Raw genomic sequence first — 22,245 nt, forward strand, 5'->3', positions numbered from 1 at the left:
GGTAGAAATTAAAAGACGCTCCTAGGAAAGAAAGCCATGGCAAATTTAGACAGCACACTAAAAAGCAGAGACATCACCCTGCCAACAAAAGTGCGTATAGTCAAGGCCATGGTTTTCCCAGTTGCAATGTATGGCTGTGAAAGTTGGACCATAAGAAAGGCTGAGTGCCAAAGAATTGAGGCCTTTGAACTATGGTGCTGGAGAAGACTCCTGTGAGTCCCTTGGACTGCAAGGCGATCAAACCGGTCAGTCCTAGAGGAGATCAACCCTGATTGTTCTTTGAAAGCCAAATCCTGAAGTTGAAACTCAACTTCAGGAGATCAACCCTGACTGCTCTTTAGAAGGCAAGATCCTGAAGTTGAAACTCAAATACTTTGGCTACCTAATGAGAAGGAAGGACTCACTGGAGAAAAGCCTAATGCTGGGAAAGGTTGAGGGCAAGAGAAGAAGGGGACGACAGAGAATGAGGTGGCTGGATGGAGTCACTGAAGCAGTAGGCATGAGCTTAAATAGACTCCAGAAAATGGTAGAGGACAGGAAGGCCTGGAGGAACGTTGTCCATGGGGTCGCGATGGGACGGACATGACTTCACAACTATCAACAATAACATGGTGTGACCAAACAAAATAATAAATTTTAGGTTGAACATATTGCCAATATTGCCCAGATCTGTAATGATCTAAGAATAGCTATCCTAAATAGAAAGATTATTGTAGTGGCAAATAAATTTCCATAATAAGACAATATTTACTTACCTAAATAAACAGAATGACCACAGATGGGGAAAAATGCAGTGAGAGTGGGAGCGACTTCTGACGTTTTATCAGCTTCTCTGTTGAATTTGCTTGTGGGAAGTTGGCAGATCACATAACTACAGAGACGTTGCAGCAGCCACAACTTTGCAAATGAAACCCTTTTGAACATCCTGGAAATTGGGTCCTGGATTTTTTACACATTTTTTTTAAGTTAGAACTTTACTTTTTTCACCATTGAATTTCAGTTTGTTAGATAGCGCCAAGTCTGTCAGGATCCTTCTGTATCTTAAGCCTATTTTCTGGAGTGTTGGCTATTCCTGCCAGCTTGGTGTCATCTGTAAATTTGATGAGTTCCCCATCTATCCCATCATCCAGATCATGTTGAAGAGCACTGGGCCTAAAAGAGAGCCTTCGGGTACTCCACTGCATACTTCCCTCCATGTAGATGCAGTTCCATTGAGGACCACATGCTGAGTGTGGTTGGTCAGCCAGTTATGAATCCATCTGGTGGTGGTGTTGTCTGGTGGATCAGATGCCTAATAGCAAAGCTCAAAATTTGTCAAAGCATTGAATTATAACATTGAATTATTTTCTTTAAGGTACTGACATAGCTGCTGGAGAAGAGGTTGCCATCAAATTGGAATGTGTCAAAACCAAACATCCTCAACTCCACATAGAGAGCAAAATTTACAAAATGATGCAAGGTGGAGGTAAGCGTTTTTCCCCGCTCATGAATCATGCAGGCACAAATATTTCCCCTCTAGAAGTCTTTCAAATTGGTAAAGAAGGGTGGTGCTTACCTGAGCAGTGCTGTAATATGAGAGTTTTCATTAACTACCACCTGAGCACTTTCTACCTGTATTTTCCCCACATTTCATAAATTATTATTAAGGAATGATATTGTCTAAGCATACGTATAAAATAAAAAAAGTCACGACGATGGCTTTTTTGCTTTGTGCTAGTAGTCACTTATTTTTAAAGCTAGGAAAAAAAGCAGAAATCTTCATAACACGTTGAAGATGGGAGTAGAGAGGCTGAGCCTGTTTCTTTCCATACTTGAAATATTTAGTTAAACTAAGCTGTATGTTGCCTGCTACAACTTTTGCATATTGTGTATGCAGATCAATAAGGACTTGAAGAACACTATACAAAAAGACTAAATAAAAAGCTGCCATGAACATTCCTTTGAATACTTAAATATTTTGGCACAAATATTTTGGCACTCTTTTTACTTACATTCCAGTTTGACAGATTAAATTTTTAGATGATTTGGCCAGCAAAGAACTATGATAAAGCTTTTGCCTTCTTTTCATTTTTGACTTCCTACTTGAATGTTCTTTGAGGAAAGGATCATGTATTGTGAATGTATAGTATTTTAGTAATTTCCAGAAAAGAAAAATAATGTTGGAAATTAAAGTAAATGTGAAGGCATCACATTGATTCAGTGGATATCAAATCTATAACGTGCTATGAATAATCTATTTTTCCATATTCTAGTGGGCATTCCCACAATCAAATGGTGTGGTGCTGAAGGTGACTACAATGTAATGGTGATGGAATTGCTAGGACCAAGTCTTGAAGATCTCTTTAACTTCTGCTCAAGGAAATTCAGCCTCAAGACTGTTCTTCTACTTGCTGACCAAATGGTATTAGAATCATTTATTTCTTGGCTATTAGAAATGAGAGTTTCCTAAAAACTTCTCCCTACTTATGTTATGTGCACTTTTTCTGAATAAATGTTGTAAATACTACGAATTAGCTTCTCTTTGTATAAATGTCACACCAAATCTAGCAATTTTTTTTGTATAGCAGTGATCAAATGTTGTGGTTAGGGCTGCCTTATATTTGTGATTTATAAATTAAATAATGATTTACAGTTTATATTTTCAAACACAAGTCCTATCCAGTGAGATCACAACCTCCCTTTTAAAGAATACTTTTCTAAATGGTTCTTAGAATGTGAAGATCAAATAATTAAATAAAATAGTGTACTTCATTTAATGTTTAAATGTTAGCAAAATATAAGTTTAGTGTTATTCAGAATAAAGGAAGAGCTGAATGTATAGAGTTTCATGTTTACTAATTCTGGAATTGTGTTTTTCTACAATTAGATAAGCCGAATAGAATATATTCATTCAAAGAATTTCATCCATCGAGATGTAAAGCCGGATAATTTCCTGATGGGATTAGGCAAGAAGGGCAACCTTGTCTACATCATAGATTTTGGGCTGGCCAAGAAATATCGCGATGCTCGTACTCACCAGCATATTCCTTATCGTGAAAATAAAAACTTAACGGGAACTGCCCGCTATGCCTCCATTAATACTCATCTTGGAATTGGTGAGCTGGTGGTAGATTTTTGTAACTGTTAACTAAATTGTCAGAGTAAGAGTACCAGAAAAATCAAAATATATCTCAACTGATATATGATAGGAGATACTGTGTTTTATGAGCACACATTTAATATTTAAATCACATTGCATTGCAAACAGCTTGATGTTTTTCTAATTCGTTGATAGATGCATCATTCATGGATGGTTGGGTGGTTGGTTGGTTGGATTTGAACGGGATTTATCTCATCCTGGATGGATGCATGGATGGATGGATGGTTGGTTGGATGGATGGATGGATTTATCTCATCCTCGCTCCAAGTGGATTCTAAGCAGTGTAAAATGTAAGAGTACAATCTAACGATAATAATACAAAATGCAAAGTTTTAAGTTTAGCTCTTGCGACTCCATGTTCATCAGTTATGAAAGGCCTTCCAGAATAGTCAAGTTTCCACCTGCTTCCAGAATGCCATGACGATGGAGCCATTTTGACTTCAGGGGCAAACTAGTCTAAAGGAGGAAAGCTCCCATAGAGAATTGGAACATGTAATAGTAAAGACATTCTTTGCAGTTGAAGCTCATAGAAGTTGTCATTTCCTGGATGAGTGATTGAATACCTTGCTATTTTATTCTGGGCTGAAAAGAATAACAAACTTTGCAGATTGTGATTTGCCTGAATTGTCTGAGTCAACTTTAGCTTCCTGCTTTTACTTCTGCTTTTACTTCTGTATGATCTTTCAATATTATTTACAAGCCTGCTTAAAATAACTATGATAGCGTTTTTTCTTGTAGTTTAGTTGTAACTTTAAAATCTTCCCTACATAACTTATTGCTTTAAACATCTTTGCACGGTTTCTCCAAATAATAGAACCTGATGACTGTACTCTTATACTCCTTGTAGAACAATCTCGCAGAGATGACTTGGAGTCCTTGGGTTATGTACTCATGTATTTTAACCTGGGCTCCCTCCCCTGGCAGGGATTGAAGGCAGCTACAAAAAGACAGAAATATGAACGCATCAGTGAAAAGAAAATGTCTACTCCCATTGAGGTTTTGTGTAAAGGATACCCTTGTAAGTTCCCTCTCTAGAATAAATTTCTTTATATTTAAACCTAAGTTTATAGTAATACTTCTTTTAATGTAATGTCACATATTTTGCTGTATTTCTATTTTAGGAATAATCCTGGAACTAACTAATTATCTCTTGAGTTTAACGAATGTATGTAAACTGGCTATTAAATAACTTATTCCCTTCATTCCCTTTGTCATTTCAGAGACTAATATCTGTTCATAGATTTTCTATTGTATACAATATTCTTAAGACAAACACCTCACTGTATAGCTAGCCCTCCATTAACAAGTATTTTTCTTATTGATTGAATTTTTGTATTTCTAAATTTGAAAATCTAGCACTTAATTCACTTGCATTGTTCGTTTTATAAAATTCTTCTTTAAGAATACATATCCATATAATGTTAGCATTTGAAACTGTATAGAGCAGATTCCCCGTTTGTACATTGTGTCATCCCAAAGATGACACAGTGAAATTCAGTTGAGTCTATCTTTCCATTTTCTTACATCTAATGGACAGAATCTTGTCGAGCTAAAACTATAAGCCTCTAACCTAATAAACACAGTAAATACATGCAAAGTCTTAGGCCACTATTACTTTTGTTGTTGGTAGAATGTTGTTGATGGTATAATCACAATATAATTATATCTCAGTCTACTTATTAGAATACAACCAGAAAATACAGGAAATTTGTATGCAGTATTCAAAAACAGAAAAAAAGCAGAAAAAACAGCTTCCATAGGCGAAAGTGGCAAGTATGTAGTGTGACTTCCCCTTACACTTGAGCAACGGTAGACACTTGGGTCCTGTAAACCTAAATGGAATCCTAAGTACTGTTATTGTTAGCACCTGTTTGTGTCCTACTATTTCATTCCAAAATGACTACTGTGCCAAAAGGTTTATTATACCAGGTTTGTGCAAGACGTGCTTGAGCATTACATTCAGTACATACACATGTTGTATGAGTGTAATTCATTGGAAACTGGCTAATAAGACCCAACTTTCAATCACATTCAAGTCAAAATGTCAAAGATCACAGAATGTGACAGACATAAAATCATACTTTTGCATTAGCAAAACCATTCTCAAAGGGAAATCAACAAACAAACTGGATATTCAAGATGTGGTATTCAAGCTGTTATAAAGAAATTTGAGAAATCAGCAGAGATCAAGGCCAAAAAAAGGAATGTAAGGCCAAGGAAACTTAAATTCAAGTTCCTCAGAGTTTCTTCTTTGAGAGACTGAAGAAAGTCCAGCAATGATCTGACTCAGCATCTGGCAGCTTCATCGGAATGCCAAGGTGGCCCTTTTACAGTCCAGCAAAGTTTGATCAGGAAGAGACTTTGTGGAAGGGGAACAGCCAAGAAAGCACTTTTGTGGAAGGGGAACGGGTGAAAAGGCTAAGATATGCTAAAGTTCACAAAGATTGTAATGAGGATCAGTGGAAAAGAGTATTATGGAATGATGAATCCAGGTTTGAAATGTTTAGGTCTAATCGCTGACAATATGTGAGAAGACGACTTGGAGAGAGATGGCTGAATGAGTGATTGCAGCCTTCAGTGAAACATGGTGTGGGGTCTGTTCTGTTTGGGGCCTGCATTTCTGCCATTGGTATTGGTGATATTATCCATATTGATGGGATCATGAAATGCAGAAAGGTACAAGCATGTTTCTCAAGCACAATGCTGCTGCAGTGAAATCATATTTAGTGAAAAAAACAGCTGATAAAATCCTGAAAGTCATGGACTGGCCTCCCCGAGGTCCAATCCTGAATATTATAGAGGCAGTGAGGGATCACCGGGACAGAGAAAGAAATAAAAGACAACCTAAATTTGAAGAAGAACTCTGGAAAAGTCTGAAAGAAGCTGGTATAATATACCAGAAGATTACCTCAGAAAACTTCACGAGTCTCCTCAAAATAGTTCAAGATGTGCTTAGAGCCAAGGGAGGTCATGTCAGTACTGACTTTTGCCAGAAGAAGCCATTTTGATCTGAAAATTGTGCTTGTTTTAAGTTTTTGTGTACATTATTTCCTGTCTTTTCTGTTGGAATCTTAATATAGAGATTGAAAAATAATCATGGATGGTCATTAACACTTTGCTAAACAAACAACAAACAGGTGGTGGCCTGTAACTTTTGCACAATACTGTACTTCCTAAGGGATACTAGGGTGTAAATACCCTGAACCTCTTCCTCATTCAGCCCAGGACTGTGCAATCTCTTAATTTGGGCTCCTCTCTGGAATGTGCTGCCTCCTCCTCAGGAAAGCTCTGGGCTACCAAGACCATGGCTTCCTCAGGGGCACATTCCATCACAATTACAGGATGAGCAGAACTTTTACTTAGTTGAACAGCCACTCCAATAATTACATAAAATCCTAAGGCAAATATGGAAGTATAGTGCGTTGGTACATTTACAGTGGACCTTTTTGTTTGTGTTGATTTTCTGCTAATATAAACTTGGGGTTTTTCATTGCAGCTGAGTTTGCTACCTATCTGAATTTCTGCCGCTCGCTCCGTTTTGATGACAAACCGGATTATTCATATCTAAGACAATTATTCAGAAATCTCTTCCATAGACAAGGCTTCTCCTATGACTATGTATTTGATTGGAACATGCTCAAATTTGTAAGTATTTAATTGTCAAAAATTGGGAATGCTAAAAAGGAGTTGGATTGTTTTTAATTAAATATAGTGTATGACAGGACTGTTACTCCAAAGCCTAAATTCTTATGGTGAAATTCACCTGGAAGACCCCATTCTACAAATACCAAATTTGTAGTGGTGAACATCTTTTTTCAGATGGACAGAGCCTTTGCCTTTTGTACTTTGGGAAAGATCATGCAATAGGTTCTTTCAAATGCTATATATATGAAGACTCATAATCATATGTTCCAATTGTGAGCCATCTGCTGGGCAGATGACAAGGCTAACATAGTTTCTTTATCTTCATCTTTCTCTAGAATTTGTACAATGCTTCAGAAGCTGTCTGGGACTTTTCTTGCCCCTTTTGAATCCATCTGAGTTCCCTCAATCCTGCTGCTAGTACTCTGTCCTATTAAATGGCCAAATGTTATGTGGTCAAGTCTTCTATATTCCTATAGCTACACCAATATGGATCATCATTTGTAGATTCTTTGCCCAAGAGGAAAACTTGATTCTGAGCGTAAATTTACATTAGATTTGCATTAGATCTCAATCAAGATGCCTCTCTCCATCATCCTTACTTCCTCCAAATAACCAAGCCAGGGCCTTTCTCCTTTCATTCTGCATAAATAGATTTTAAGGTGCAAAATTCACTCTTCCCCTACTGCTGTTCTAGAGAAAAAGACAGCAGTAACCAACCCACTATGTACTGTACATAGTTATGTTTATGTGCATTAATATCTGGTAATGTTGATTGAACTTTAATGCCTAAGGCAGCACTAGAATTCATTCTTTATGGCACAAACTGGCTCACTAGTTCCTGCTGTATTGCAGAACTAAAGAAATAAGGCTGATAAAATTACTTGCTTAAGGGCAGCTTTTAATACTCAGCATCTGATTTGGGCCAGTTCTAGCAAAATGCTATCTATGACTTGCTGAGTGGTGTAAATAAGAGCAGCCAAATGGAAACGGCTAGCCTAAACAAATCTATGCTGTTATTAACAGCGTAATCAGAAACTTGCTCTAAAACAGGAGCCTCCAAACTTGGCAACTTTAAGACTTGTGGACTTCAACTCCCAAGATTCCCTAGCCAGCATGGCTGGTTGAGGAATCCTGGGAGTTGAAGTCCACAAGACATAAAAGCTGTCAAGTTTGGAGAACCCTGTTCTAAAATACAGAGTCCCTATTTATAGGTTCTATTCTGGCTGCCCTGCATTATCTCCAACTACTAGCCATGGTAATTGTTTTTCCCTGAAGGGTGCAAGCCGAGCAGTAGAAGATGCTGAGCGTGAAAGAAGAGAGAGAGAAGAAAGAATGAGACACACACGCAATCCAGCTGTTCGTGGATTACCTTCCACTGCCTCCGGGAGGCTAAGGGGGACACAAGATGTAGCTCCACCAACTCCTCTTACTCCAACGTCACATACAGGTAACTGAACAAGCCTTAAATAATAATTGCTTTGTACTAGTTCTTTGTTTAAAACTGGGGGGGAAATGCATTTTCAGAAAACTCTTTTGAAGAAAAGAAATGGGAAAGCTGGTAGTTATAAGAAAAAGCAACGTCTACCTTTGTTTTCTGTTACTTCTTCCAAAAAAAGAGATCTGGTTACCTCTCTTCTTTTTCTCCCTCCATATTTTTCTCAGCAGTTATGTGAGATAGATTTGTCTGAGAGACCCTGAATTGTTGCAAACTGATCTAGTGAACTTTCTAACTGATCAGGGATTTGCAACAAGGTCTTCTCAACTCTAGTCTAACTATAATACAATGTTGCAATTATACCTGGTAGGGCAAAATTTTGAGGTACTCATGAACAACTAAGCTTCTGTCGTTTTCACTGTACCAACCATTTTTCCTCCCACTTACAGAACTGGTAAGTTAGGTTGACCGATGCCCTCAGCAGGTCATTGAAGACATACTTTTTCATGGGATTACAAATCTGGGTGGCCTACATTTAAATTAAATGCTGTTTATTAGCTAATGCTAAATTTGCCAGCCTTATATTACGAGTAAATATTGCTATCAAGAAGACTTCCCAAATTCTAGTGCTCTTTGAAAGGAACCTGTATGTTTGTTCCTTGAGTTGGGCCATCTTTGTCTCTCTCTTTCTGTGATGAATATTAGCAGAAAATCTTAGTATTAAGGTTGTAGGTTCTTCAGGGTACACAGTACCCCATTAGGACCCATAGGGGCAGAGCAGTAATAGCAGATCAGAGGTTTGAGGGATTGCTTGACGGCATGCCTGAGGTCTTCTGGACGTCTGGACAGAGCTGCAAAGAGGCTGCTTCAAGCTTTCAAGAAGCCGCTTCCTGCAATTTGTACAGTCTCATTGAAGGAACTGCACAATACTGACTACTTTATTTTTGGATTAATATCCCACCATAATCAATCCAGTCTTGGCAGTTGACAGTGAATATAGTGAAATGATCATTTAAACATCAACATAGAATATCAGTATAAATGACAATAAGTCCAGGAGAATGTAATAATGAAAATGGTGCAGCAAAATAAGTCAGCATAACGTATGAAAATGCGCCCCTGGAATAATTCAGTTTTTAATAGCTTCCTAAAAGCCAGGAGATGGGGAGGGGCGGGGGAGAGTGGCAGGACTCTTCTCCAATAGAAAAGCCCATTCCAAAGCTGTATAGGTAGTCCTTGGGTTACAATGGCAGTTGGGACTGGTATCTCTGTGGCTAAACAGTGCCTTCGTAAAGCACAATACAATACGATTTCATTGCTTAGCCACCGAAATTCCTGCAGTTCCAGTTGCCCTCGTAATCTCAAGGCCATGCAGGTTGTTAAGTCGGGACCTCCCATGACCACAACATGGGAAGAGGCAGAAGTTCCCAGCAAGCAGGTCAGTGGGTGAGAGCTACAGGCTGAGGGAGACGGGGTGCTGCTGCTTCCAGGCCTCTGTTTCAGGCCCAGCAGTGGCCTGAGTGCCACCTCAAGCACCACCCTGCAACAAGCCTCAGCAGCACCAGTGGCCTCAAGCCTCAGTTCTCATATCCTGGTGCTGTGGAACCAATAGCAGCTGTAGTAATGTTAACATCATCTTTTTGGTTTATGCAGTGGATCTATAGCAAAAAAATGGCTGTGCAAAATGAAAACGTTCAGATTGTCCTATTGGAATGTTTCACGTTGAGTGTATTTCAACTGAATAAAATGCAAAATTCAAAGTGTAAAATCTTTCTCAGGTTGGGAGCACTCATCTGTTTGTCTGTTGATTTAAAGCTGTGCATGCAGTGCACACTTTTTGTATTTGTCCTTGCCCACTAGATGAGGCATCCAAGCGGCATGATTTGTAACAGTCTTGAAAGATCAGCAATTCAACAACTATTGTGTGCAATGCATTGCATATTCTTGTGTCTGTAAACCTGTGGAAGAAAAAACACAATACAAGTGAATCCCATAAGCAATATCATTATATCTTGTGAACTAATTTCCTACTAGCAGCAAATTTAAAAACAGCACTTTTCACTAGGGAAATTTTTGAACAAAATTAAACTTGGCCCATATGTCCCTCCTCCCATTTTATTGACTAATGGATTCTGCAATTCTCCGTGACTTAGCAATTTAAAAATAAAAACAAGCCAATCTCTTGACATCTCAGCGAAACAACTTGGCACAAAATGCTCATTTTGCAATGATCTCAGGGTAGATAATTGAATGTAGAGTGTTTTGTTCCAAGTTTATAATGCTCAAAATGGCTATTTTGAGCCTGTAATACTTTGAACGCTTGCTATAGTCTTGGTATTTTATTTCAGGGGGAATTACATCATACTTTTAAATACAAAGCACAGTAAATACAGGTCATAGGACTGTATTTAATGGATTATACAAGCTAAGCAGTAGATTCTGTAGCTCTTTAGTTGAAAACATAGTACACAATCCATTCATATTTAACATTCTTCTAAAGAGGGGCCAATAAGGAAACATGGACTTGACAGAGAATTCCAAAGCTGTGACTAGAACTTAGAAGATACCCAGAGAACAGGATCTCAGATTTTTATTCTCAGGTTTATGCATCAGTTCTTCAGCTAACCTGACTACAAGTCATTTAGGAATTTTCTCTGTCCTAATGCCTTTGAGATCAGCTCCTGATCGAACAGACACTCGTGTGTCCTGTGCCAGATCTCCCAATGCCTCCTCCGTCACCAGAGTCACCTAGGCTCCTAACCATAATGCCTCTCTACTCTCTGCTTGAATTTTGACTCATTCTCATTTCTGGGGCTGGCTGAAAGAGCTACCCACCAAAGGATTTTACCTCCCCTCTGTGCATGGAAGGGCTCCTTTGAGGGGAGGGTGCAGAAAGGGAGCTGAAAACTTTAAGAGTCCTTTCAGCAGGTGGCAGCAGCTTGCCATTTTTCCTACTGATTCCCTATTGACTTTCTGGGGAAGTCAGCAGAGATTACAAATGACAACTACACCATCACAGGAGGTTTGGTACTCAAATCACAATAAGGTGACTGTGAAGGTGATGGTACAGCATTTGTGTGGCCATCGTTACAAGAACAATCCTATAAGGTAGATTGGGTTTAAAGTGAGTGACTAGCCCAGAGCTACCCAGGGAGCTTTCGTGGTTTTGGGTAGATTAGAACCAGGGTCTCCCTAATGACAGTTCAACCATACTGACCTATATATTATCTCCAACAAGAATTTCTATAGAATTCTGGAATAATACATAACCAATTTTTCTGTGTAAAAATCTGATAATAGCTTACTTTTTTTGGTCAGCAAATACATCTCCTCGACCAGTTTCTGGAATGGAGCGAGAACGGAAAGTGAGTATGCGATTGCATCGTGGGGCCCCTGTGAATATCTCCTCATCTGATTTAACAGGTCGACAAGATACCTCACGCATGTCAACCTCACAGGTACAAAACTATTCATTTCATGGGAAAAGAAATAAAGGGGTATAGTGTTGTTTGGCATTCATTTTCAATTTAGAAATGTTCTGGGCTCTGAATTGAAAGGCTTACCTTACAGTTGTTATGTTTTAAACATGTTGATTTCTTACTTAATCTGAATCGGCTGATGAAAAGCTATTTGTGAAGGCCTCTATTCTTGAGGCTTTAATGTGAAGGAGAGGGACTAATAGCTGTGGAAATCTATAGCTAGGTACCTAGGTGCCACCTTTCCTTAATGCCTTTTTGGGCATTTGTGTATTCACAGGGAATAGATTTTTAACAGCCATGGAAATTTCTGTGACTTTTGCTATACTCTGTGAATCGTCAACTGACATAAAGATCTTTTTTTTTTAGCCACTGCAGGTCTCGGAAACCTTGTACAAATGAATGAATATTAGTACTTGTTAAATTTGAGGAAGAATTAATAAGCATTCTTCTTTTAGTGTTGATCAGATACAAGTTGTCCAGTATTAGAGATGGACAACATCAGTGGTAGCTAGTCATTTTGTTTGGTAGAGCTTAGTGATAAATATTCCCTGACAAAACAACAGCATCAAACCCACTAACCAACAGTTCTGAGATCTTGACATCATTTGTGGTTGTATTTCCAAATAAATGGCCACTGAATGGGAAATAGCTACCAGCTTTTGTCTGATATAATCATTATCTGTAATAACATCTATTGTATAAGGAGTTTTTCTGAAGAATACTGAAGATCTGAAAAACTGTGATTAATAAGAGATAGAAAAGGATTTCCCATGCTTCCTTTGTATACTTTTGTAGTAGTTTGTTAGGTACCCTTCATGCATCTCTGATTTTTTTTCTTAGCACTTTGAAGAATCCTATTTAATTTGAGAAGCAGAAATGCTTTTTAGATTATGTGTGGGCATGTATTATTATTTGAAACACATAACTAACTTAAGAGTAATAGTAAAATCTGAATATGTCTGCAGTAGTCAAGCACCTTGTCTTTGGGACCATTAATCAGGACTTGCAATTTTTCCCATAAAGCATACATCATTTTTTGAAATGTATGTCAGATGTTGAAAGTACATCTGTATCATGTTTCAACACATTGTAACTGGCTATAAATAAAGATTTTCAGTGTATAGTCACGTAGCAAAAGTTTCTACGGATGAATCGGATAGTAATGTAGACGTTTTAACTATAAAAAATGATTTTAGCAACAGAGGTCAATAAAGAGGCTCAAAGATTTTTAATAGAAGCGGAAAACTCACCCAAATAAGTAATTACGGGTGAATATAAAACTAGTCTATAAAAGCATAAGTGATTACACTTACAACTGCCACGCCCTGGCTACAAAAATTCAGAAGACCATTAGACACCAGCAAAGAATATTAGTTTGCCTTCTGCTCTTCAGTAATAATTAGTATTTTTCATTTTGGGTACAAGTAGCTCAACTGACGCTATTGCAGTTAGAAAAAGAGGAGTTTATTAGGAATCCAGACACAATTGTATTTAGTAAACGTTCATAGGATTACTCATTAAGACCCAATTAATAAAACCCTGATTGTTGATAGCATGCTTTTATAGATGAAAGATATGTAATCTGAATTTATGCCAAAGGGATATTTGAAACAAGCATTCTTTAAAGCAAAATTAAAAAGATCTCGGATCAGAGAATAACGTTTAAAGGAATATATAATTTAAAAGTTTTAGCTCCCACAGGAATATAGCTTTTATTACCTACTAATGCAAGCTTTTGCAATCAAGTACTTAAATAATATGACTACTTTCTGCAGGTCCAAAGTCTTTAACATATTAATAAAGAAATTATTTATCATTGTAATTATAACTACTTCTATATTATTTTTCTTGAAATCTATACTTCTTTATATTGAATCAGATGGTGACCTGCTGAATATATTTCTGAAATACTTGTTTCTGTTATTTTTGGTGAGCAATTATTTCAGAAAATACTTCATTATGCACTGCTCAAAATTGCAATAAATAAAATGGTGTTCTCTTTGGCTCTTTAATACAAGGGCATTTCCTTATCTGCTGACAAATATATTTATCTCTAGGACTTGAGTAAATATATCCTATGGGAGATTTGCTAATTTTGAAAAAAATGAAACCTTGTGAGGTTTTGAGACTCTTTCTTTTATCCTTTTATCTGAAAAGCCAAGCTCCTGCAGACCTCGAAGGAAGAGGAAGAAAGTGCGCATTTTAACCTCTTAAGTTACCGGAAATAAAGCACTTTTGGACTCTTGAGGTGTAATTATTTGCTTTCCTTTACATCAAAATCACTGAAGTCCAGCAAGCAATATTATACAAAATATGTGTAACTGTTTCTTTGGTTTTGATATTGAATTTAGAAGGCATTAAATTTCAAGCCCATCTTGCCTTATTCCAGTATTTCATTCTCTTGGTATATATGGTTGGTGTTTGCCTTGCACACTTGAGAGGCATGAGTAGCCAGTTATTTTTAAATTATCGTTTTATTAATGACTATAAACTGATATGGAACAGAAAAGCTGCCAATGACTGCATATCATTAATGGTTTAAAGGAGCTGTGAATGATTAGGTACCGATTACCAAAGATTTTGGAATTTAAATTTTATGCAGATAAAGGAATAATTTTCAGCCTGAACCTTTAGGTAGCAATAGTTGAATTCCATAGGACAGTATTGTTCATATTCATATTCTTCATACAAACAAAGACTAAATTTTCCATCTACAGTTTTGTGTGTTATTTTTCTAATAAAAAAGACTGCCCCCCCTCTTCTATATCCTTTATAATAATGCAACTAGCACACAATTCTATTACATAGACATCTTTTTTAAGTGGTTTCTTAATTCATTAAAAGGAAAATAATTAGTTTGAAGTAAATTTATCGATGGGCATGATAATTTAAATCATTTTAAATTCCTTTAGGTTGTGAATAATATGGTGTCTTTTATTTTCATCCAGTTGTGTTTAGAATTGTAAGAAAGGGCCTGTTTTGGATCAGGAGCTTAGCGTTTCTTAAGAGATCAAACTTTCTGTAACTCCATGGCTGTTCTTGCCTCTTCTTTTTTAACTGGTCCCCCAAAATTCCAAAATTTATGTATTTCAGAAGTAAATTCTGATTCAGTTATGCAGATCTGGGTTGCAAAAATCCAGATAACCACCATATGGAAACAAAAATATGCCACTATCTAATAATCTTCTGGATTTTTACAGCCCAAATCCAATAATTCTGCATGTGTTAAATCAGTTAGATCCCTTGGTCTGTATTAGGCAGCACTGATTTTTCTCTAAATTTCATACTCTAATGCAGTTTGAATTATCATTCTAATGTAATTGAAATTCCTTTCTGAGATGACTGTGAAAGGTCCAATAATCTTTTTTCCTAGTGAAAAGCAATCAGAATAGGTTTTACAATAAATAAATTGAAAAGTTTCTTTTTTAACATTCTTGCAAAATTACAATTGCCATCTTAGGAAGGGACTAAGAGTCCTATGGTCACTTCCTAAGGGCTATGTGACATCATTGGTTAGAAGCCCCTTCTTCTTCCTGTTTCTTGTATAGTAAGATGCACAGAACAAAGAGGCAACAAGGAAGAAGCCTTGCAGACTAGACAGAGAGGTTTTCCCTTTCTAATGCTAAACTGTGATCTAGTACAATATGCACAAGCTTTCACATGAACCAGCCCATTTAGTCTTCCCTTCTGAATAGCTAGCAAGTATTTCCCTTACGAATTAAGTAATTGCAGCTTGACATCTGATCCTTGCTAAGTATAATTTATTTCATACACGCCATCTTTAAATTGTAGTCATGGTTTTTAAATATCGTTTTATAACTTTAAAATGTTACAATATCTAGAGTAAAATGGGCTTTCCGAATTAAAAGAAATATTTGCCTTCTCTATAAGCAAGCTAACTAAGCTCTTGTAATTTACTATTAGATCTTCTGCATTCCTTGGGCCTGGTTTGCTATAGAGAAGCAAAAATTATTATCAGGGTTGACTCTTTCAAAAAGGTGAGCTAGACTGTCAGGGTATCAAGTTAAGTAGGTCTCCAAATTTTGAGGGGGGGGGATAAAATTAAAAAATGGAAATCTTTACATTGATCACCTAAGATACTAGATGGAGGCAGTAGTCTAGGTTGCCACAAAGGGTACTTGCCATGCTTCAGTGTTGTCTTTTCTGGTAGGGTACCTATAGCATAAGAGCAATGTCATACTAATGGGTAAGGGAGGAAGATTAGAACAGCAGTCCCCAATCTTTACAGCTTGGCGGCCTGGCAAGTGGGGAGCGGGGAATCAGCCTGCCACTTACACAAGAGGAGCTGCGTGCACGCCAGCCAACTGCTCACGCAGCCTGGTTCCAAACCGATCATGTCCCTGTAGTGGGCCGCGACTTTGGGGTTTGGGACCCCTGGATTAGAATTAAGGCCAATAACAGGCAGATGACCAGGAACAAAACAACTGGGCCTGGGTTAGAATGGAATACTTCAAAACTATGGATTCTCTTTCTGCATTGTGTTAGTAAAATTAAAGTTTTTGTTCAAATACAGTACTTTAAATATTTGGCCAAATAATTCTAAAGCAGACATTTTTATCATCCTCAGATTTCACTCTTAGAACATGGCTTCAGAGATCATGGTCCTTGTGGAAGATAAAATACAGCCTGTGTGCTGTATATATGTTGTGTATGGTCACTGCCCACACTTCTGCGTGGAAATCTTAGCCTCTTCTGAATGTTAAGGATTCAGCACTATTAAATTATGTCAATTCTTACTTTAGCACCCTGATTGATAATTCTGTCAGCATTAAAACCCAGTTCTGGGATGTTAATGTTATAGTCAACATTAACTGTTTCCTTGGTGACCACTCTAGCAGGTATACCAGGGGATGGGGTGTGAGTGGAGCCTGCTGGGAGCTGAGAATTTGAAGTTGCTGCAAAGAAAGAAGTGCAGGAAGAAGAGCAAATGAGGCAAAAAGCAGAAGATGGTGAAGAAAGAAGAGTTAACACAGAGCAGAAACATGGATTAAAAGGGACATTTTCCTTCTTAAATGTGTGGATGTTATTGTGAAGTATGAAATAAAACTGCTAAAACTTCTAGGTTCTGCAACCTGGCCAGATTTTTATTTTGGCCTTTGCTGAAACATGCATGCAATATAAATAGAAGTTGATTGTGAGCCAGATGAAAATATTGCTACATCTGCATAGTGGCATATAAGAGATAAAGATTTTATGGGTATCGTAGTCCAGCCAGGGTTCTTTATTTGTAACAGTATAATCCATCTTGTAATGGATAGGAACAGAGTCAAGATGGAGACAAATAGCATTCAAGTGTCTTACGCTTGATGAAATCCTACTAATAGATAACATTCAAATAGATCAGAGACTAGGACAGCTGAAGGAGCCATTTCTAAAACAGCAGTTTTGCAGGAGATAATTGCAGTGTTTTGAAGAATCTGTACACAAAGCCTTGATAATATACACCTGTCTTCATGGGCAAACAGCTATCAGGACTCATTCAACTTCCACAAATATCTAGTAATGTGTAGTGAGATCACAGGCAAGACTTGTCAATATGGAGGACTTGGATTACGGGTTTGAGTGGGTTTTTATAAGGGGGAGAAGTATTAATCATGTGAGTGAAGAAGCCTGCATACATATTTATTACCTTGTTGAGAAATAGATCAGTTGGCTGGATAATTGAAGTTTTAGTCTTAAAATACCTAGGGTTGGAAAATACTGGTAGTTGATGGCAAGAATGATTGTGCAGGAACCACAGGCACCAGCATTGTCATATCACGAGACTCCTCTAAGTAAGCAGCTTTATTCTGATCTCTCACTCAAAGATGGAAGCATCACATGCTAACATACAGGTTCCACATACTCACTGTTTTTCCTAAATACTTTCAACATTTTAGTTGAGTATTTACAGAGTAACTTATTTGAAAGTCTCCCAACAAGTAATTCAATTTATCCTGGTTTTTCTCAATGAAAGTTGGCCTACATTTAGCTGATGTGTCTTTGATGTCCTTTTTATTATTATGATTCCTTTTCGTGATAATTTCAGATATATAGCTTTTTCTCAGTGATAAGCTTCAAGCCTTGGTTCTGTAAGAAATGTTTTTTGTCAGCGTGACAAAACATAGGGACTGGGTTCATAAAACTAATCAGAAAAAATGCAATTGCTGGTAGATGGATATTCTTACTGTCTTTTGCAGTGCCATTTCTAGCTGGTAGGAAATACTAGTTTTTCAGTTTAGTCACCATCTACAAGGTGAAGATATGGTGATTTTTTTTCCCCAGTGAAAATACTTAAGCTTGTTTTTTTTTTTTTTTGATGGGCTGAACTTCATAACAGGTATCTTTTATATAATTTGAATTTAACATTTTCTGCCTTATGGGTGATGTTTTATATTCTTAACATATCATTCAGGTCTGTAGAACAGACTGTCGAAAATTTGGGTGTTTTTATGAGAAGAGAATGAGTTTGTTTAAGCTTCATCTGCCATTAGGAAGAAGTGTTGGTTTGTGTGTACACAAAGAAATACTGAGAGAAAATGTAACTCCTGTTCGCAGAAGAGGGATTAATCTTTTGCAAGATTATTTAGGTTTTGTCTTTTGTGCTGCATTGGCCAGTTGAGAGCAAAAAATGGACTTCTGTTCTAGTGAACATATTCATCCAAAAGCCTCTGTTTGTATCTGTGGTTACTAGTCTGAAGGCTCTAGAGCAGGGCTGTCCAATCTTAGCAACTATAAAACTTGTGGACTTCAACTCCCAGAATTCCCCAGCCAGCCAAGTCCACAAGTCTTAAGTTGCCAAATTTGGAGACTCCTGCTGGAGATTGAGCTTCTACCTAATGGAGTATTAATGAGAGATGCAGGTTTCCTTGATTTACTCATGGGTTAAATTTGTCACTGTAATAAAGGAAAATGTTTTTTTGAATCAATGGCCAGCACAGGCAATAAATCATTTACCTGATGATCCTTTTGAGCTAGGAGTCATTCCAACATTTCCAAAATCCTGCTGCTCAGAGCAGTCTTTCTTCACACACAGTTCTCAAAACACATTCTCAAAGCAACCTCTCTGGTTATCCGTTTGGTGACAGCTTTTAATCTGTGAAGGCCAATGTCTCTGAGGCTTCTGAAAGGATCACTGCTCTAAACAAAGGGCAGTTCCACTTAGAAGTTTGAAATTAATTTTTGGGCAGTGGAATTGTTTCAAATGGCTGTCTTTTCCCCCCCACCTCAGAATAGCATTCCTTTCGAACACCATGGCAAGTAGCTGCTCGTCTTCTCGTTGGAAAGCAGCACTGGGTGAGTCCCTTCTCGCTAGACTCCAGCTTGGTGGGTGGGTCTGGATGAACTCCTTTGGGGCATTCAAATGGGGGGGGGGCTTTTCATTTTAATTCTGCACTTTTATTTCCCTCTGCCTTGCAGATGACATAGCATTAGATATGCTTTTCCCAAAAGCTTTTAGCGTTTCACTAGTTCACTTTTTCCTCGGAGCTTTAGTACTTCGCTAGAATAGTTTGATTAGAATATCTGTAAGTGAAACCAGTATTACTAAGTAAAGTGGAAGAATGTGGGATAACCCCATAGGGATCACTCCAGTTGCTACATGGCTTAGCAGTAAATCTGCTTTTTAGCAAGTGTGCAAACTGAGTAGCCCATTTGAGAAAAACAAAACGCCTTGAAGGGAGCATCAAAATAGTGTTATGTATTTGGTATGCACATTTTTAATATTTAGTCGATTCATGTGGCTGCCCAACTTAAGATTGTGACTGCCAATAATTTAGACTATATTCATTTAAATTAAATTATTCTAATATATAGGAATATCTGGGGAAATTTTAAAAAAATCAAGTTGGTGTTGCCATGCAATTGAAGCCCTGCCTCCTGTTTGATATGCATCTCATGGACGTTAAAGGGGACAGGGCTTTAGTTATAGTGAAAACCTATGGGGACATCTTCACTGCGTGAGCTTAAATGGACTCCAGAAGATGGTAGAGGACAGGAAGGCCTGGAGGAACGCTGTCCATGGGGTCACGATGGGTCGGACACAACTTCGGCAGCTAACAACAATAACATCTTCACTGCCTAATTTAAGCAGAGTTATCTTGTAGGATAAACAAAAGATTAATGTGGCCTCTTTTATTTTTCTCCCTTTCCCACAAGCAGCCAAGATTAAAAAAACATTTTCAAAACTGATAAGTAGCTGGAAACTGCCTCTGGACTTGTTGCAACAGACCCTTAAATGTTTGTATTGGTATTGAATGAATCAGTAATAGCGAAAGCTTATCATTTGGTATGTCCTTTTGTCTTGACAGTAGGGTAATTTTCCCCAAAGCAAAATGGAGTGCGTATGGGCAATACTGTTGTTAGCCGCCCTGAGTCCTTTGGGAGATAGGGCGGCATATAAGTCCCAATAATAAATAAATAAATAAATAAATAAATAAATAAATAAATAAATATGTAGCATGCTGCCATTTTTAAATATTTCCAAAACTCTTTCTTTTGCTGTTTTACCCAACTTGAGATGCTTAGATTTTGCTAACAGCCGTGCTCTCTTTCCTGACCATATCATTTTATTGTTTGGGTTATGCTTTGCCTCTCAGCCCAAAGGACATTTGGTAAAGCTTCATAATATGCTAATTTCTATTACTAATGTTGAATCATTCTTTTTCCTCTTGTCATTACTGCTTTTGTATATTTGACTCCCCAAAGCCTTTTACTTTATTAACAATATTTGCAAGTTATTATCCACTTGGATTTGATCAACTGGATAATCCAACTGTTCAGAATTGTAAGGAAGGTTCCTCTTCCAAATTAACCTTGATTGTAAGATACGTTATACTAAGTAGGTGCTTGCTTGCATTTTCCTGCAAAGAAAACGTGTCATGTTTCTCCTCCTCCCCAGTTTGGCAGGGAAGAAAGTTGAAATGAGAATAGGGAAGATGTAAGGATCAGCATCTAGGTTTCGTAATAGCCAAACTCTTTACAAATTACAGTAAGGTTTAATTTACTATTTTTATGTATAATGTGGAAAACCTCAAGTGTTTAGACCAGGCATGTCAGACTGCTGACCCACAAGCCAGATGCGTCACGCCAAAACTGCGCCCACCCCATTGCCAGCAATGGGGGAAAAGTCGCAATACGTTGCCCGACGTCACGTGACATCGCGAGTTTGACATGCTTGGTGTAGACCAGGGATGTCAACCTGCCGGCCCACAGGCCGGATGCATCACCAGGAAACCGCGCCAACCCCATTGATGGCAATAGGAAAAAAAGCTCCAATACGTCGCGCGATATCACGTGATGTCACTAGACAGAAAAACTGAAGGTTCCAGTCCACTATCAAGTTCCTGATTTATTTAAAAAAACAAACCCTCTTGTTACACAACAAGACATTAACCTTGTGGCAATTTGACAGTGTTTCTACAAAACTGCATTCAAGGATGATCTTAATTTGAAACAACACAAAGAAGTTACTTGTCATTTAAAATGTGCATGAATCTAAACTAGCATAACTTTGGCTGTTGGAATACTGGTATATTATAGAGTTCGGACTTGCATTAGCAAGGACATGGACTAGTAAGGATGGGTGCCTAAAAACACATTTCTTCTTGTTCTCAATCATATGCAAGCTGCTCTCTAGAGATTGGCAGTGTTTTGGTAATCTAAGTACTAAAGCTTTATTGTATAATTCTGAATAGGAGGATTTGCTTCCCACTCATAGCCAATACTTTTTTTAAAAAGTGTTGCTTCTTGCACATCTTAATCCTGTTAGGGGAGCAAAGCTTGGTTTAGTGCACACAAAACAAACCCATTGCTTTCATCCTGAAATGGATTTTCAGTAATTTTGTAGATTATACTTATTTATTAAATTTATATGTCACCCCTCTAATCTAGAGGCGACTCTAGGAGGCTTACAAACAGACTTGGTAGCAGATTGCTTATATGTTGGAATAGATTTAGAATAAAATGTAACCTTATTACAAAAGAAAGCAATACTGACAGTATTAATAGTTTCCACTAGGAATATTTTAAACCTTCACTGGTTTTTCAAAGCATTTAGACTTAGGATCTTAATTTATTTCATTTCCAGCACTTCACTGGAATTGAAATGCTATCAAATTTCTGATGGCAGAGCTCACAGAGTTTGCTTGACATTGCATTTTTGATGGGAACATTGTTATAAATAATGCATATTTGTGTGTGTATACGCGCACACACATTTACAATGCATTTGTCACCTTGCTTCTTGCTTTGGGTTTCATTACTATTTTAAGAGCTCGCCTGAGTTATCTAATCTGTTTTCTCTTTAACTAGCATGGGCTTGTCTTCACCATTCCTCATATATTTCTCCCTGCTCACAAGAAGCTTTTTTTACCATTCCTTTAATACACAAGGAACATGTCATTCTGTCATTCCCTTCATGGGCATTACAGGTGGGTGTATCATTGGCTCAGTTGGCACATAAATCTCTGTACTGGCTTTTCATCCTTCTGAAGTAGACGTGTCTGTTCAGTTTTATGCATGGAAAACGGTGCGTGGGTCCAGGTTTT

The 22,245-nt window shown here is 37.6% G+C and overlaps 1 protein-coding gene across 7 annotated transcripts in view; it reads left to right on the forward strand.

The window, feature by feature from the left end:
* The window catches only part of CSNK1D (casein kinase 1 delta), a 32,923-nt gene that overhangs the window by 8,462 nt on the left and 2,216 nt on the right, over positions 1-22,245 (forward strand). Inside the window, exons 2-9 of one of the 7 annotated variants that reach the window (XR_014491259.1) lie at positions 1,355-1,465; positions 2,253-2,401; positions 2,867-3,095; positions 3,987-4,157; positions 6,636-6,784; positions 8,060-8,231; positions 11,538-11,677; positions 16,287-18,994. Coding sequence is in view for 4 of the 7 variants with exons in the window: in XM_083352996.1 (XP_083209122.1) it covers positions 1,355-1,465; positions 2,253-2,401; positions 2,867-3,095; positions 3,987-4,157; positions 6,636-6,784; positions 8,060-8,231; positions 11,538-11,677; positions 18,930-18,962 (1,154 nt within the window). In the remaining 3 variants the exon portion in view is untranslated. The remainder of the gene's footprint in view (positions 1-1,354; positions 1,466-2,252; positions 2,402-2,866; positions 3,096-3,986; positions 4,158-6,635; positions 6,785-8,059; positions 8,232-11,537; positions 11,678-16,286; positions 18,995-22,245) is intronic. The other 6 variants (XR_014491260.1, XR_014491261.1, XM_083352996.1 and 3 more) reach the window with 6 other exon arrangements.

The sequence above is a fragment of the Vipera ursinii genome (genome assembly GCF_947247035.1).
Source record: "Vipera ursinii genome assembly, chromosome: 2".
Lineage (NCBI taxonomy): Eukaryota > Metazoa > Chordata > Lepidosauria > Squamata > Viperidae > Vipera > Vipera ursinii.